The sequence below is a fragment of the Thamnophis sirtalis genome, unplaced genomic scaffold, assembly GCF_051295495.1.
Source record: "Thamnophis sirtalis isolate CommonGarterSnake01/CBP01778 unplaced genomic scaffold, rThaSir2_p1.2 scaffold_1, whole genome shotgun sequence".
Lineage (NCBI taxonomy): Eukaryota > Metazoa > Chordata > Lepidosauria > Squamata > Natricidae > Thamnophis > Thamnophis sirtalis.
The window spans coordinates 80,264,092-80,279,334 of record NW_028261381.1 but is presented as its reverse complement, the minus strand read 5'-3'; the positions used below and the strand labels follow the sequence as shown (position 1 = coordinate 80,279,334).

The 15,243-nt window shown below is 41.7% G+C and overlaps 3 protein-coding genes across 3 annotated transcripts in view; 2 read left to right on the top strand and 1 right to left on the bottom strand.

The window, feature by feature from the left end:
- The window catches only part of KCNJ11 (potassium inwardly rectifying channel subfamily J member 11), a 159,906-nt gene that overhangs the window by 92,994 nt on the left and 51,669 nt on the right, over window positions 1-15,243 (bottom strand). The window lies entirely within an intron of this gene.
- Window positions 1-15,243, top strand: part of LOC148049584 (uncharacterized) — a 114,038-nt gene that overhangs the window by 58,545 nt on the left and 40,250 nt on the right. The window lies entirely within an intron of this gene.
- Window positions 1-15,243, top strand: part of LOC148049585 (uncharacterized) — a 32,644-nt gene that overhangs the window by 7,862 nt on the left and 9,539 nt on the right. The window contains exon 6 of the mRNA XM_087717281.1: window positions 1,962-2,270. Coding sequence (XP_087573407.1) covers window positions 1,962-2,270 — 309 coding nt within the window. The remainder of the gene's footprint in view (window positions 1-1,961; window positions 2,271-15,243) is intronic.

Genomic DNA, 15,243 nt, shown 5'->3' with positions numbered 1-15,243 from the left:
AACTATACCAAAGATTTAATCTATAACCACATGCTGGCATTTCATTTACTTGTTTATAAAATTCTCCATTAACATCAAATGCTCATATCCTGTTTTAGCTAAAGATCCATAATATTTAATACCAAAAATTCCATCCTCCATGTATATAATTTATTATCATTCTCCTTTCTTTATTTAATTATATCGTATATCATAGCATTTTCCCCATCTTAGTTAAGATTTAACTGTATATAGTTTTATTTTATTTTTTATAATAATAATTATTGTGATTAATAACCTTTATATATAGTCCAAGGATATTTCTAACCTTCCCTTCTCATATACAATTATTATTTATCATAGCAACTCAACATTATATACATTACTATCATTATCAATTATTATTCAACTATATCTATTACAAATGAATTTAACTAGGTTTAGCTAGTTTTAAATTGTACTCTTCCATCTATCAGCCTGTGTCTCTCCAGTAACAGAACCGCCTTAATCCTGTTGCCATTCGTGGGTCGAATTCTATAAACATCTTTATGAGCAAGTCCAGACAAAAAAATCTTTGCACCTTTTTGCTTATGGTGCCTCTCATATAATGCTGCCGTCCTCCGTTTATTTCCTTTATCAGCTTGTCTTTAATTCTCAGTGGTGGTATCAAAAGTTTTGCAGATGGTATTTCATAAAGTATAAATTCTTTAATGCTTCTCACTTCTCCTGCGCCCTGTCTTTCGGAGTAAATCTTCTGTGTGGCTGCTCCCACTTCAGACATTCCCTCTTTTTCTCCCTCAGAGGTAAACCAGTTGCCCAGAATATCAGCAAGTTGAAAATCTTTATCTCTGACATCCTTAGTTTGTATTTGAATAGCATTCAAACGTTCAACATTGTCATTTTTCCCCTCATATTTTGTTGCTAGAAACAGGAGATAATCCAGTTTCCTCTCAATTCTATCATGTGTGGCAGATAATTTTTGTAGTGCCGAAGAAATCATTTGAATAGAGGCTTGAATAGACGCCATATTTGTATGCAGTTAGTAATTTTTCTTTAAGAGCTCTGAGGTATTTGCAAGTAAAAACAAGCTAGGAACTGTACAATCTTATCTGATCTTAGCAATAAAAGTGTCAAGTTGTAAGCAGCCAAATTATAGTGAATTGGTTTACATCCTGCTTGCAGAGGATCAGAGGAGGTGTTGGAGTAATCTATCCTTTGTCCGTGTAAATAGCATTTAAAACATTTAAAAAATAGGGTAACCACCGTCCATAAACCAATAAAGAGAACGAAATCGCTGCTAGATTCTTCTATTCTTTAATTTAAATTAGCTTGAATTTTTAGGCGGACTGTCTTTCTCTGAGTAATAAAATCACCTTACCAGCTGAAAACACTTTCGCCATTCTTTGGAGCTATCTGCAGTTTCAGTTAGCCTTATGGCTAATCCGGAAGTCACTGGCAAAGGAGGTTAAATTCCAAGCCCCCAGAGACTTTGTGAACGTCTCTGGGGCCACTGGATCTCCTCCTACCTTTCACTGTCTCTCCGGGACAGCTTGGGTCCAAAAAAGAACCGTCCAAGTGCTTCGGAATAGGGGAATTTCAGGAATAGCCTGAAAATCCGTCTTCTCACTGCTAAGCCCCGCCTTCCCTCCGACACTAATTTATTCTTCTATTCCGCACCATAAAGAAACAATTTGTTGGTCAGAGATGATGTATCTAAGCAAGATGTTTTTGACCTTTCAACTGACAGATAGTGATTTTTCTACAGTCAGAGTTCCTTAGCAAATGAGTTTGGCTTGGTCATCCCTTGCTATGTGTGAATAAATAGCTATGGATACATGGGTAAGGAAAAATGGTAAGAGACGTCATTAAAGCTTTGGGAGACTCATGGGGTGGCTTTGAAGGCTCTTCACTATTATCTGGGCATATCTCTGCACATCACATTTTTGCTGCTTGAATTGAAATCTTTTTGGTTTTCTTCCTAGCCTTACCAGAGCTTCATGAAATTCATTGTTCCACAAATATGCCAAAATCAAATGAACCGCTCACTCTTAGTTGCAAAATTCATTCTTATTATCCGGACACCCTTGAAGTCTGTTGGACTAATGATGATGGAATTCTAGACAGTTCCCTTTCAACTCCACCCACAAAAGGTACTGATGGGCTTTACTTTTGCATCAGCAAGATCCACTATTGCCCCCAAGTGGAAGATTCTGGAAAGAGGTTTGTCTGCAGAGCTAAGCTTCAAGGACCACAAATATATAAAGAATCTGTATGGCAGATGTACACTGTGGGTAAGTGGAGCAGAAAAAGTACAATTTTTTATTATCCTATATTGTACATTGCATTTTTCACTCTTAAGGGCTAAGTTACAGAGTAGTTCCAATAAAGTGCAGCTCCTTTTTGCAAAAAATAAAAAAGAAATAAATCTTGTTCCTCTAATGTAATCCCACTCTTTTAACAACTGACACTTCTAAAGTTTTACTGCTATTGTATTAATAGTCATGATCTTGATGTTCTCTTTTTTAATTCTTTTCTTTCCATATTGCCACAAGGTGTGAATTCAATTAAATTTTATTTTCTCAGAATAATATTCCATACATCTCAGAATAAGATTCCTCTTACTATATGTGTATAATAAATACAACTATTGATATTTAGGAGATGACAGAATCCCTCCCTCCTTCCTATACAATTGGGCAGATGTTAAATTTCTGAAAGCCATAAAGACCCATAGTGGAATCCTGAACCATTACAAGGACCAACCTGGTAATAGAAGGGGAAGACATATATGCTGTCAGGCCAGGGTTTGACTTTGGTATCTGAAATCAACTAAGTTCTTTCATGCAATATTATTCTGAAGCAGAAAGGGATATTGCTGAGTAGGTTACTCTTTGATGGCTTATGATGTGGCTTCATGTAACACTTGCCACTGCCAAATAGCTGGAAGTTGGATGTGCAAAATGGGGAAATATATGCTAATAGCTTCAGTTGCATCTATGTGCGGATTACAGGATCTCTTTTTTTAGTGCATAAATGGAATATTACATGACCAACTGAAAATCAATTTCCACACCAATTTAGAAATCTTCATTTGTATTACTTTATCATTGAGGCCATTTTCTACTTCATTTTTCACCAGATTTGTAATTTATATACCTTTGGCATTTTATTGTGTTTGGATGATGACTTTGGCACTTAGTTGTGTAAGCTAAATAGTCATGTGGGAAGTTTATGGTTTGACTTCACAACTTTGTACTGAATACTAACACTGTTATTTGCTGTTGTGCTTTATTTACAGTTGTTGCCCCCAAAGTTGACAAAATTGAATGTAATCCCCCTGTTCCTGAGTGTGGGAAACCCATCACATTGAGTTGCTTATTGACAGAATACTATCCACCTGAGTGTGACATTTATTGGCGAAAAGGCTTTGAAGAGCTCTTGGGTGCTGAAGTTAAAACAGGGGAGCCGCAGTGGGGCACAATGTCAAAGCTGTACTCCAGGACAAGTGAAATAACCTTTACACCCAGCGCAGAAGACCATGAATTGGAATTCTTTGTTGAAATAAATCATTGCAAGAAAATTGTACGGGAGGGATATAAAGTGATGCTGAAAGGTGATTGTTATCATTGCTATAAAATAATCTATGTCCCTTGGAGTGTCTATGGAGGTTCTCAGTCATCCAGGCCATGGTTGTCCCAAAGGTGCTTTTTTCAAGAAGCAACTGGACTTTCTGGTTTTTCTTTGAAGACATTTCAGTTCTCATCCAAGAAGCTTTTTCAGCTCTGACTGGATGCTGGGAAATGGAAGGATTTATACTCCTTGCAGACAACTGGTCATTTGCATTCTTTTAGCAGATTGTTGGGGTCACTTGGAGGTTTATCTCTTTCATCAGAGTCACCTGAGTGGTGCAAATGGGTGTGGAGCCTTCTTGGAACTGTGGAAAGGCCTCTGTTGTAGATAGGAGATACATGATGTTGTATCCCTCCTCCTCTGTTGAGAGAGGGCTGTTCAGTTTTGACATAGATGGCCTCTTTGACCCCTCTTTCAAACCGGCGATCCTCTCTGTCCAAAATATGGACTTTGTTGTCTTCAAAAGAGTGGCCTGTGTCTTTTAAATGCAGATGGACTGCTGAATCTAGTCCTGATGTGGTGGTTCTCCTATGTTGTGCCATGCATTTATGAAGTGTTTGTTTTGTTTCCCAATGTAAAACAACAACCACTTGTACAACAAACAACCACTTCATAAATGCATGGACAGAGGGGATCGCTGGTTTGAAAGAGGGGTTAAAGTCTTCAAAGAAAAGCCAGAAAGTCCAGTTGCCTCTTGAAAAAAACACTTTGGGACAACCATGACCTGGATGACTGAGAATCTCCATAGACAGTTGTTAAGGTAGTAACCTGGTTATCTGGATTCCCTATTAGCTTTACTTGTCAGAAAGTCACAAAAGGTGATCACATCACCCTGGGATTCTGCAACTGTAATAGATAGATAGATAGATAGATAGAGGTTTATTTATATGCCGCCCTTTTCCCTGAGGGGACTCAGGGCGGCTCACAATCCGAGGGGGAGGGGGAGACAAACTTTTTAACATATAAGACAATACATAATTAAAAAACACAACATTCATACCATTCGGGCGGGTTACAGTCTTAGCCCCAGGCTTGACGGGATAGCCAGATTCTGAGGGCTGTGCGGAAGGTCTGGAGGGTGGTGAGGGTACGAATCTCCATGGGGAGATCGTTCCATAGGTTCGGAGCTACCACCGAGAAGGCTCTCCTCCGCGTAGTTGCCAGTCGGCATTGACCGGCAGATGGAACTCGGAGGAGGCCTAATCGATGAGATCTAATAGGTCGCGTGGAGGTAATTGGCAGTAGGCGGTCTCTCAAGTACCCAGAATAAATAGGAATCAGTTGTCAAGGTAGATAGCAATAGCACTTGGACTTTTATACCTCTTCATAGTGCTTTACAGCCCTCTCTAAGCGGTTTACAGAGTCAGCATATAGCCACCAATAACCTGGCTCCTCATTTTACCGATCTCGGAAGGATGGAAGACTGAGTCAACCTTGAGCTTGATGAAATTTCAACTGCCAAACTACTGGCAGTCAGCAGAAGTAGCTAGCAGTACTGCAGTCTAACCACTACACCACCATAGCCATAGATAGAGTATAGATGATGATAGATAGATGATAGATATATAAATAGATAAATAGATAGATCAATAAAGTTTATAGTATTGTTACAGACATTTTACTTCTAAGTTCATACCAGTATACAATAGCATGCCATCTACTAATGGGTGGAAACAAACCAAATAGTGCGAAGCACTGATACTACACTGCATGACTAACATATGTACACAAGAAGCAGAGAAACAGAAATAATTGCTATTTGTTTAAATCAATTGAGAGCTGATTTCATGTATGAGCACTGCTCTGTGTGAAATAGTGCTGTTAATCTATTGCAACAGCACAAGTTCTCATTGAACAATGATTCCTTCTTTCCTGTGTTAACAATATAATGTTAAAAATTATACTTAACTCATTTGATGCTCTGTATATTAGGGTATTGTTTGTATTTAGCAGTGATTCCTTGTCTAATGTTGATTTCTGTCTTGTCATTTTTATAGATTTCCCCAAAATTTCAAATATTGTTATTGAACCAAGTGATGCAGATTATGGACAAAGTGTAACTTTAACTTGTGATGTCACAGATTTCAAGCCTAAAAAAATTGGTACACAGTGGCTCCTGGGAGAAAAATCATTAATGAAAGGTGTGGTCACAGAGGATATAGACATGGACCCTAATGGTTGTTGCAAATTAACTTCTGTGCTTGAACTAAGAGCTACCGCTTTAGTTTGTAATAAGACTATTCGTTTCAAGGTGAAGCACGCAAGATTGACAAAGCTTATTACAAGAGAAGTGTATTTAAAACTTCCAGGTACGTACCCATTTTTATTTATTTAGTTGTCTTCCGATGTTAATTGGTGAAGTTGGGTTCTGTTTATTCTTTTTAGGGTTTATTAAAAGTAATAGAATTTAACAGGTGAGGAATATATCACATCCCCATTTCCTATGTTATATCTGCAATGTTACTTCAAAGAAAATCTCTCTGTCTATAGCACTATTGTCTGTCTTATTGTGTCCTTTGTACTATGGATACCAGGAATTAAGCCACAGTCCAGATGTAACATATCTGGAAGCAGAGGTGTTCATAATCATCTCACTTTCTTCTTTGACAATTCATTGGGTTTTGTTGCAAATGGTGCAGAAAGTGTCTTCACCTTGTAGTTGGTAAAAATTGTCCAGTTGGTCTTCTGCCGTGGTGTCATGCAATAGTTCCATTATGCAAGACTTCAGAGGATCAAAACTTACAGTGTTTTCTTGTATTAAACATTGTTTTTGCATTATTCATAATAAATCAAGTGTCAGGGTTTCAAATAGCATCCAAATATAAATCAGAGTCCAAGGCAAAGAATTGCTCAATGTTCCAATTGATTAAGAGAGCTGAATTTTGTTATGGCTACATAGCATCTCACTCCTTACAATCCCCCATCCCATTTTCCCACAATAGAAAATACATAGTAGAATAATAGAAAGTGTGGTAGGCCAAAGATCCAAAAGAAAAGACGGCTGCAGGCCTGACATTAAGGTCTGGAAACATATTATTTACATAGTTATTTCTATTCCATTCCCCCCCCCCCTTCTCATTTAGTCAAACGGCCTGTTTTGACTGAAATAAAGGCGAGTCGAGATCATCAGAATATCCTCCTTGAAATTTGTATATCAAAATTTGTACCTCATGATATACAAGTCAGATGGTACCAAGACTTGAGACAAATATCTGAAAATATCAAATCAAAAACATATATTGAGCATGACGAATCCAAAGATTAGGACTAAGAGAAAAAGCAGGAGTTTTCTCAGAGTTAGTAGAAACTGGAGAGAAAAAGCAAAAGAAAAAACAATACATAAGAAAAAAGAATTTTTTCAATTGAGGTTGATCTTCAATGTGATCCCAAGGCAAGATTGGAGGATGTTGCATCCTTGGATTTTTCATTTGTTTTTCCATGATAAGGATGAACACACCGCCAGGAATCCAAACAGCATGCTTTGTTTGCAGATCTTCAATTGCAGCGTAACCACGACCAATTTATAACCTGGAGTGGTGGAACTGGATCCTGAAAATGAAAATTGACTGGAATGTCTGAAATGGAATCTAAAAATGTTAAGTAATTCCATGCATAAAGAGTGTGAATTGTGTGCAGAGGCCTAGAAGATATCTATTGCTCTTGATCAGAAAATAATCTCAAAGCGAATATAACTGCAGCCAACTCAGAACGTTGGGCAGATTTCTGAACAGAAGTGAATTTAGAAAACCATTGTTGCCATCCGTCCAAATCACAACTCCATGAGTATGTGATCCATCTGTGAACACTGATGAGTAGAACGAGTAAAAATAGAAGAAAATGAAAGATTTAATGTATTTGTAATAACTATTCTAGGATCTTTGGGTAAAGAATATTGAACATCAGCAAGATAGTGAGAAAAGGCAATTTGATATGAATCAGAAACAGTCATTAAATGTTCATGTTCAAGTTTAGTACGAGTGAAAGCAATTCCGTCCAAGTCATGACCTATTAATTGCAAAGATCTTTGTTCTGCTTTCATAATCAATTCTTCTAAAGCTTGCTGATAAGGAAAAATATTTCTAGGAGGAGAAGCAGACAAATTCAACCATTCATGAATATGAATCACTTTTTCATCTAAAATAGAATAAAGACAATCAGTAGGTAAAGGTGAAGTAGGAAGAATTGCTAACCATAATTTCTTAGCTATAGAAACAATTCTATCAACATATCTAAGTTTAAGTTTATTTAGAATATCCTGGAGACATTTCTTTTGCAAAACAGTAAGAGACACCAAATCCCCAGGATGCTTGGAACCTTTTAATAGAGAAAAAAGAGGTAACATTTCTCCTGTAGAAATTTTAAAATATGGACAAGCCCAATTGATTGTACCTAAAAGTTTTTGCCATTGAACCAAAGTATATGAAGATTGCACTTTAATTTCAGGTAGGATAGGAATGGAAGAAGATTGTAAAACTTTAAACCCTAAATATGAATAAGGTTCATTGCGTTGTATTTTTTCAGGAGCTATGTGATCTCTGGAGAGCCAGGGATGGAGGCCACACCTCCATCCTGGTACTCCTTGACCTCTCGGCGGCTTTCGATACTATCGACCATGGTATCCTTCTGCGACGACTGCGGGAGGTGGGGGTGGGAGGCACTGTCTTACGGTGGTTCTCCTCTTACCTCTCGGACAGGTCACAGTCGGTGTTAGTCGGAGGGCAGAGATCAACCCCTAGGCCCCTAACGTATGGGGTGCCGCAGGGTTCGGTCCTGTCCCCCCTTCTTTTTAATATCTACATGAAACCACTGGGAGAGATCATCCGACGGCACGGGATAAAATACCACCAATATGCGGACGATACACAACTGTATCTGTCCGCCCCGTGCCAACTCACTGAAGCGATGGACGTGATGAGCCAGGGCTTTGAAGCTGTTAGAGACTGGATGGGGGTTAACAAGCTTGTACTCAATCCAGATAAGACCGAGTGGCTGTTGTGCTTCCCTCCCACTAATTGGCCAAGTGTTCCATCTCTCAGGCTGGGGGGGTCAAATTGTATGCCCCTCAGACAGGGTCCGCAACTTGGGAGTCCTCCTGGACCCACAGCTGACTTTTGAACACCATTTGTCAGCTGTGACCAGGGGGCATTTGCCCAGGTCCGCCTGGTGCACCAGTTGCGCCCCTACCTGAACTGGGAGGCTCTCACAACAGTCACTCATGCCCTTGTGACCTCTAGGCTGGAGTACTGCAATGTGCTCTACATGGGGCTGCCCTTGAAGAGCATTCGGCGACTTCAGCTGGTCCAGAATGCGGCCGCGCGAGCGATCGTGGGTGCACCTCGTTTCACCCACGTAACACCTATCCTCTGCGAGCTGCACTGGCTGCCTGTTGATCTCCGGGTGCGCTTCAAGGTGCTGGTTGTCACCTACAAAGCCCTTCATGATATTGGATCTGGGTACTTGAGAGACCGCCTACTGCCAATTACCTCCACTAGACCAATAAGATCGCATAGATTAGGCCTCCTCCGAATTCCATCAGCCAGCCAATGTCGACTGGCAACTACCCGGAGGAGAGCTTTCTCGGTGGCTGCTCCGACCCTCTGGAACGAACTCCCCGTGGAGATCCAGACCCTCACCACCCTCCAGACCTTCCGCGCTGCCCTTAAAATCTGGCTGTCCCAGCAGGCCTGGGGCTAATGACTTTAACCCCACCCGAATGGTATGACTGTTGTGCTTTTTTTTCAATAATGTACTGTCTTCATGTTTGTAACTTGTTTGTCTTCCCCTCCCCCTGAATTGTGAGCCGCCCTGAGTCCCCTCAGGAAAAAGGGCGGCATACAAATAAAGTATAAAGTAAAAAAAGTAAAGTAAAGTATAAAGTAAAGTAAGTAAAAAAAGTAAAGTAAAGCCCTCTGCTTGCTACAATAGTAGTCAATGTTTGTAGCACTTGTTGTTCATCAAGATCTGAATCCGCTATTAAAATATCATCCATATAATGATAAACTAAATAAGAAGGAAATTGATCACAAAAAGATTGCAAAGCTTGATCCACAAAATATTGACAAATAGTAGGAGAACTGAGCATACCTTGTGGTAAAACACAGCAATGGTATCGTTGTGTAGGTTGGCTATTATTTAAAACAGGCCCAGCGAAAGCAAATTTTTCTTTATCCTGTGACTGTAAGGGAATAGTGAAAAAACAATCTTTCAAATCCACAACTAATAGTTTATAAAACTGTGGGATTAAATTAAGATTAGGAAGACCATATTGTAAAGGCCCCATTGGTTGAATACATGCATTTATTTTTCTAAGATCAGATAAAAACCATTTTCCACTTTTCTTTTTTATAACAAACACAAGAGTGTTCCATGGACTAGTAGAAGGTTCAATATGGCCAGCAGCCCAATCGCTCCTGTACCAGGGAATGAGGAGCAATCAATTTTTCAGAAGATAACGGCCATTGATCAATCCAAACAGGTGTAGAACAAAGCCATTTAAGAGGAAGTGCCATCATCCAAAATCAAATGAGCGTTAAGAAGAGAAAGAAGATCCCTGCCCCAAATACTAGTATGAATATCTAAAATGTAAGAATCTAAAGATACAGACTTGCCAGCAGAAGTTGTGATGGCTATGGAATGAGTGCTTTGCCAAGCAGTTGTAGACCCACCAATGCCCCACAAGGAATTAACATCACGTTTAGGCCATTGCACAGGCCACTGTAAAAGGGAGATGACAGTAACATTGGCACCTGTATCTAACAAACCTTGAAAAGGTTGCTTATTAAGATATAAAGTAAGAAGTGGCCTATGAGAATTAATAGACTGCAGAAGTCCTATAGAAGTAAGAGTTGAACCAAATCCAGAATCACCACAATGTCTAATACCTGGGTTAGGTACCTGGGTATAGGGAAGTAAAGGAAGTTGTGCTACAGAAGATCCTTTAGAAAGAAATTGTGGAATGTTAACCCAAATTTGCATAAGAATCACTCCAGTGTAATCAGAATCAATAACTCCTGGAACTACAAAACATCCCAATTTATGAGCAGAAGAACGTGGTAAAATTATACCAACTAAACCAGAAGGGAGAGGACCAGTGTACTGAGAAGAAACAAGTTTAACTTCTAAAGGAAATTTAAAATCCAAATCTGCTTGTGTAATTAAATCGACCCCAGCACTACCTGCTGTGGCTGAGGAGGCACAAGAGAGGGAGGAGGGACAAGAGAGGGGAAAGGGAGATTTATGACGGGAAATGCACTCTTTGTTTTCTGGGTGGGTGCCACACCACCTGCAAGTTTCCTGAGCGAAAAAGACATTGATTAGCCCAATGAAAACCCTTCTTGCAAACAGGACATTTCTTTGTAGGACGATCACCACCAGTAGATGGCGTTGAACGACAATCTTTCTGAAAATGACCTGATTTTCCACATTTGTAACAATTCCCCACAGGCTTTTCCCCCCTTTCTGAATTGCTTCCAATCTTGAGGTATCATAGAATAACCATTCTTAATTCCTTCTAAAAGATCTCTAGTAAAATTTCCAGTAATTCCATAATCAGAAATAGCCTTCTTCAACTCCCTTAAAATTTGAAATGGAAAACTTTCCCATTCTGCAATCTGTTGTCCAGCCTGTGGTCCTGGTTGATACTGCACTGGACATACAGACAACAATTCAGCTAACTCTTCTCCAGAAATAGTACCATCTGTCTTACAATTTTCCACCATCTTTTGAAAAGAAGACTTTGGAACAATAATAGAAGAAGGAGGGGGAAAAGGAGGAATAGAAGAAGGAGGGGGAAGAGGAGGAGGCTTTAATGCAATGTCAGAAGGAGCAGAAGGTATTATTACAGCCTTAACCTTAAGATCAGAAGACAAAATTTCTTTTCCAGACAGCAGAGGATAGATCACAGTAGAAGGAGGTTGAGAGGGAGGTGTTAAAAAAGAAACAGAATCTTCTTTCCGACCAAAAGTTTCTGTAGCATAACGACATATATGCCAGGCATGTAAAATAACTATCTCTTTCCTCGGCTCAGAATGCAAAACCCTGCCAATTTTTTCCCAATCTGACAACTTCAAAGAACTCTTTTCAGAGTAGAAAGAACAAGTTAAAGCAATTTCCCGTACCAGCCGAAAAAGAGCCTTTTGTGAAACAGATAATTCAGACTTCTTAAGAAGATAACACAACTCATTAACATGCTTCCTTTGTTCCTGAGAAAGTGAGGATCCCATACTTACAGAAATCTTATAAGATTGAGGAGCTCTAGGGCTGATGACGCGTCTGTCCTTGCCGGAGGAAATATGGGTCCCTGTTCGGATGCCAAAATGTTGCATTATGGTCCCGAGGCTGAAGATGAATGAAAATAATCCAATCCACGGATAGCTGAACCAACAGAAATTTATTGAGCATCCAGAATCAACAACAGAATCAACAGCATTAAGCATTCCATGGATAGCAGAATCAACAGCAACTTATTAATCATAAGACATTTTTATAGCATTTGCAGCTTCTTAGTTCTCAACTCCTTTACATGTTATTTCATTATTGGTTAACAAGTCTCCAGGGCACGATAATTGGTTAGTCATTACATCATTGGTGTTCGTGAGAATGTGCATGTTCTCACACACTAATTGAATCAAATGTTATACATTCAAATGAGTAAATGTTACAGGTTATACTTTGTATCACCCTGTGTCCTTGTTCATGCCTGGGAACACTGAAACAGCAAAGAATTGCTGACAGTTTGCAAACACGTGTCACCACAGTTCTAAGAAGCACCCAAATGATTTACTGTAATAACCGTACAACCAACCTGGTAATAGAAGGGGAAGACATATATGCTGTCAGGCCAGGGTTTGACTTTGGTATCTGAAATCAACTAAGTTCTTTCATACAATATTCTTCTGAAGCAGAAAGGGATATTGCTGAGTAGGTTACTCTTTGATGGCTTATGATGTGGCTTCATGTAACACTTGCCACTGCCAAATAGCTAGAAGTTGGATGTGCAAAATGGGGAAATATATGCTAATAGCTTCAGTTGCATCCATGTGCGGATTACAGGATCTCTTTTTTTAGTGCATAAATGGAATATTACATGAGCAACTGAAAATCTATTTCCACGCCAACTTAGAAATTGGCCTTCTGATGTTGGTTTGGGAGGAAGCCTGATTAACTCTCCGGTTGCTGAGGCCCCTTGAGAACGTCTGGGCCCAGCTGCTGAAGGGGGTATTTACCCCCCCTCTTTCCATCTGGGATGAGTTTTTCTTTTGTTAAACTTTGGTTTTAATTACTAAGAGGGTTGCTGCTGTTTGCGCATACGCGGGACTCGGATAGCTGCCTGGCTTCCTGTTCCTTAGAAGCCAGTGCTAAAGACTAAAGATATCTAGAGCCTCCGGAGTCCATTCGGACTACCAACGGAGCCCCCTGGAAGGATTTGGTCCCGGGATTTTCACAAGGCTCAGCATTCCATCGGTGAGGATTAACTTGCTGAAGACCATTGGGAGTTGTGGTTGGGGTGGTTGGGGTGATTGGCTGCGTTTACCATCCCGTAGCCCCCCCCCCCTCGGACATCCCCCTCCCGTCCTATCCTGCTGACTCTGCTGCCAGCTGCCTGTCCACTCCTGGGGTCCCTGGGCCGCTTGCCTGTTGGCTAGGGGACTGAACGGAGGACGGAAGACGGAGCCCTGAATAGGACGTTTCGATCTGTGGAGGAAGAAGGTCTGGACGCCCCTCCCTCTCCCCCAGCCTTGTCCCATTTACCATCGCAGCTGCCCCAATCATTATTCCTTTGTTACTGTTTATTAGGAATATTGGGAACAACAGATGATGGCAGCAGTAGGGACAAGGTTTGGGTATCAAGAAAACCATCGCTTTCCTCCCCTTCACCCTGAGCAGCTGGGGCCAGCTTCAGATCTTGGCCCACCGGACTATGGACATTATATAACCCTAGGAAATAGATTTTCTCCTATGTGGTCCGCTGACTTTCTTTGGGACTTTAAAGGGAATAAGACTGAACAATCCTTGCTTATAAACATCAGGCATTTTTGCCTCCCCTTTATTACACACGATTGCCTTGTATACTATCGAACTTTGACCTTCCAGTTGTGGACTTTTCTTTGGGGCATAGAAGAAGGAGAAGAGTGGAGCCCCCCATTAGGGTGTGACCCCCCCCCCTCAGGAGAGGGGGGATTATTACGTTGGACTACTACGAACTAATACTATCTTGGACCTGCGCAACCCTATTATTTTCTAATTTTAACTGGTATGTTGAGTGCATGGGATTGTCTGGTTGTATGAATGATCTCACTTTTAATTTATTTAGCTGTATTTGTGTTTTAATTCTATTAGTGAGGACTGCTTGTGTGAGAGTTTGAGCATGAATGATTCGGAGGACCTGGCGGGTCATATGGGGGCCATTGGGGTGGTTGGGGGGGCTATATCCACGGGAGAGGGTCGGAGCATTGCGGTCATAACAGGGAGAGGCAGATATGGCGGGGACTTTAGGGCAGGCCATCATTGGGGAAGGAGGGTTCGCTATATTACAGAGATCCCTCCTTCCGGCCCTAGGAGTCCCACTCCAAGGTCAGATGGCGCGAGTGATCAGGACCCTGGTCTCAGGCTGCTGTCGCTAAATGCCAGGTCTGTGGTTCATAAGGCCCCCCTCATCCGGGACTTGATAACTGATGAGGGCGCAGACCTGGCATGTATTACTGAAACATGGCTGGGCACGGAGGGAGGAGTCCCCCTCGTAGAGATGTGCCCAGCCGGATTTCAGGTGCTACACCAGCCGAGAGCCCAGGGAAGGGGTGGCGGTGTGGCTATTGTAGTCCGGGAGTCTTTAGTACCTCGTAGGATCCCTGCTCCGGAGCTTGTCGGGTGTGAGTCCCTGCTGGTGAAGCTGGACCTCAAGGGTCAAGTGGGTCTGCTGCTTACGTACCTGCCTCCCAACTGCGTTGCAGCAGCCCTCCCCTCACTCCTCGAGTCAGTAGCCGAGCTGGCAGCTGAGTTCCCTAGACTCATAGTTCTGGGGGACTTCAACTTGCCTTCGCTCGGTGAACGCTCTGACGGAGCGCAGGAGTTCATGGCTTCCATGACAGCCATGGGCTTGACTCAGGTAATTCGAGGCCCAACCCACTCAGCGGGTCACACGCTCGACCTCGTATTCCTCTCGGAGCAGTGGAGTTACGATCTTGGTCTGAGGGGTAATGAGATCATACCCCTGTCGTGGTCAGACCACTGCCTACTGAGGCTAGACTTCCGGAGGCCAAACCCCCACCGTAGGGAGGAGGAACCGACCAGGTGGTTCCGCCCCAAGCGACTGATGGACCCCATTAGGTTCCAGACGGAGCTTGGGGTTATTCCAGATACTCTCGCCCACAGTTCGGTTGAGACCCTTGTCGCTGCCTGGCACTCGGCAGCTTTGGGGTCTCTAAACCGGATTGCGCCACTACGGCCCCTCCGGGTCAGCGGCCCCCGGAGGCCTCCTTGGTTTACCGAGGAGCTCCGGGAGATAAAGCGCCGGAGGAGACGCCTAGAGCACCTGTGGAGATTAGACAGGTCCGAATTGAACCGGGCACTTGTAACAGCATGCACCAAGGAGTATACTCGCGCTCTAAGATCGGCAAAAAGAACATACATTGCCTC